Below are 3,088 nucleotides of genomic sequence, written 5' to 3' on the forward strand. Positions count from 1 at the left end.
TTTGATCCAACTACAGTTCATTAATACAATATTTTTAGGATAATGTCAGCGGACAAAACAGTTGTCAAGGGAAATACCCAAATCCATTATCCAATACGTTTTTAAGTCACATATATGGCTCAATCTCGTCACTGAATGTTACCATAAATCTTCATTGTGTTCCGTGGCCTTCATGATCGCTCCCACATCGTACTTTAAATGTACAAGATATGCCTTCATTCAAAAAGCCACTATATAAAATGGTTTATTTAATATTCTTAGCTAAGCTACTACTTACAACAGACACGAAACGGTCAAACCTTTCCTTTTGTTAAAAACACCCCTCCAGACATGCCTCTTTGCTAAAAAAGCAAGAAAAATCACCCTTGGCTTTTTAGCAAACATGAAAACCTTTTTGACACGGACAGAATACATTTTTCAATGCAATAAAACGATTGTCCCTTTTGAATATTAAGGATACGAAAATTGCGGACAGTTCTATACAAATTTGCGTTTAAAATGTGGGTTTTTGTCATATTAACTTGTACCCACAAATTATTCTACGATGTTGTTGGATTGTCACTGTTTATTAAAATTGGTTTAGCAATTTAAGCAAGTAGGCGTGGCGAATAAATTACAGAATGTTTTTTAAATAATTTTGAGTTCGACTTAAAAGTGGTATCATGTATTAATTAATAATCTTGTAGCAGTTAAAGAAAATTTGGTGTACGTAGTATGTAATCAAGATCATATACATTTAACCTAATTGTAGCAATTACATAGCTATTAAAATACTTTGATAAAGATAAGATAATATTTTAATTAATTTTCAAGTTTGTATTACGGTACTTTTTCTTATTATCGGAAGACAAATTCTTTGTTCAATTAAAAAGTATTTAATTACCAACTTCATCGTCTTGGTGAAAAAAATATCTAATTTCCCGCCTTTATAACTAACGACAGACTATATAAAGTCGTTTTCTATTTAAAAAAGTTAATTGACGTTCATCGTGCTGGCATATTGCGACTGTTTTAGTTGCATATTCTAAATTTAAATTTATTGTTTTTTAATTGTTATAGCATGAAGGTCTTAGTGTATTTATTTGTAATTGCAGTTTTTGTGTTTGTGGAATGTAACCATACATTTATGGGCTCGAATGTGTTTCGACCTCTGTTATTTCATCGGAATGTTCGGTATTCCTCGAACTTGTGGAGAAAACGCGTGGAAAATTTCACTTACACAATACCTTCTAGCTCATACCCGTACTATAGACCCACCATCCAGGTAAGTTTATTTTTAAATTGACTTTGTTATTTAAAGAAATAAAAATACGAAGATACATACTTATAAACTGATCCTTTCAGGCTCGGCCAATATTGGTAAAATTTTATTGTTTAAAGTAGCAGATTTTTAAAATTATTACGGCTGTGATTACAAAAAAAAATTATTGCAATAATTTTAACAACTTTTAGTCGTATAATACAACAAACAACTAACTAAAGTCGTATAACACGACAAATATACAATTGGTACAAAACGAAACATTTGAACAAATACTTATAATGAACAGTGAACGATAATATTTTTTAATTAAATCGTTATTTCCTTTTGCTAAAAATTTGTTAATTTCTTATAAAACCTTGAAGCACATGCGGGCAGCAAGATGACTCATTTGTCCCCTGAACACTTCTTTTAGTTTTAAATTTATAGAACCTTTTTATAATATTAAAATAAAATGTTACACTAAATAATCTAACTTCTAATATAAAAAAGGCATATTTTTAAGAATTAAACTTATTTTTTTTCTATAAAACGGCAAATCTATGATTATTTAATACATACAAGAAATAACAACAACACAATTTAAATTTGCGTCATATGACAGATTATCGCTTTAGTTTTTTTTAAATGCTAAAGGCTAAAACATTTCAAATACTTCACTGTTTGATATACTTAAATTTTCAGGGGATATTGGCGTATGATTTGACCAACACCAGCGCAACTGCAAACGTCACTTACGGCGGGATCGGGTTTCAATATGTGACGCTGCGAATGAAGAGTGATAAAAACCGAGAAATTAATTATGACATTTATATCTATGGTTAAAGTAAATATAAAAAACTATAAATATATGTCTGGTTGTAATCAAGTCACAATTTCTTATCCAAAATTAAAAACTTATTTACCTAAGTGTATAAAGTTAGAAAAATAATAAATCTTGTCGAATCTTTTGTTTTTAAATATTTATCTTAAAAGGATATTTACGCGAAGAAGGCTGAAAACCTATTTTAAAAACAAATGATCCCGAAACAGATACAGAAGTTTGAGACCCAGACCGAGAAGGTTTTTTTCTATATTCTCAGTACTGCTTTATTTATCTACCAACGTATAGTGTGTCCTTAAACCTTGTAATCATTTCTTATCTTTGTTTGTTATTAGGATACATATATACAAAAGATACCATAAAGTGTATTAATGTCAATATTATGTTTATATAAATTTTACCATTCATCAAAATAATTATTTGCTGTTTTCTTTATAGTCACTCGTTCGCCGGAAATTAAACCTAGTCCCTAAAATAGTAGCCATCCTAGTCCGAAATATACTAAAGTATATAAATAGTTCAGTTCTTGTATAAAAATAGTAAATCTATATGTAGATGAACAAAAACGTCTGATATTTTCCTAACTCCATCCTTACAATAAACAAATAGCAAAAAACCAACTTCGTAGATAGCATGTGACAGACTGACAGACGTAACGTTCCGAATTTACACCGTATTTGTATTAGAATATTTCTTAAAATGAACCGTAGCAATTCATTAGTATAGGATAAAATTACTTTTACTGTGAATCCCTTCAGAACGTAGCTTCGTACGGTGCGAAAGAGAAAGAGATAGAGAGATAGAAGGGAATTGCGACGAAGAAGATGCGCTCTTGCTAGGCTATCAATCCTAGATATAGATGCAGGCCGGTGAATGCTAAAGCTAACCCAAGAGCCTCTGAGTGCGGCAGTACGGTATACACCCACGGTGGTTTTAGTGCACATCTGCTGAGTAGCAGTGAGTATACCTGGAGTGAGCTTAATCCTCCAGGTGCTCGTGCTTAT

At 30.9% G+C, this 3,088-nt stretch overlaps 1 protein-coding gene across 1 annotated transcript; it reads left to right on the plus strand.

Annotated features, from left to right (window-relative positions):
• The first annotated feature begins 962 nt into the window (after positions 1–962).
• LOC123707099 lies at positions 963–2,501 on the plus strand. Its single transcript, XM_045656892.1, has 2 exons — positions 963–1,264; positions 1,946–2,501. The coding sequence occupies exons 1-2, from the start codon at positions 1,061–1,063 to the stop codon at positions 2,084–2,086; spliced, it is 345 nt and encodes a 114-aa protein (XP_045512848.1). The 5' UTR covers positions 963–1,060; the 3' UTR covers positions 2,087–2,501.
• Positions 2,502–3,088: the final 587 nt, after the last annotated feature.

The sequence above is a fragment of the Pieris brassicae genome, chromosome 3 (genome assembly GCF_905147105.1).
Source record: "Pieris brassicae chromosome 3, ilPieBrab1.1, whole genome shotgun sequence".
In the NCBI taxonomy this organism is placed as follows: domain Eukaryota; kingdom Metazoa; phylum Arthropoda; class Insecta; order Lepidoptera; family Pieridae; genus Pieris; species Pieris brassicae.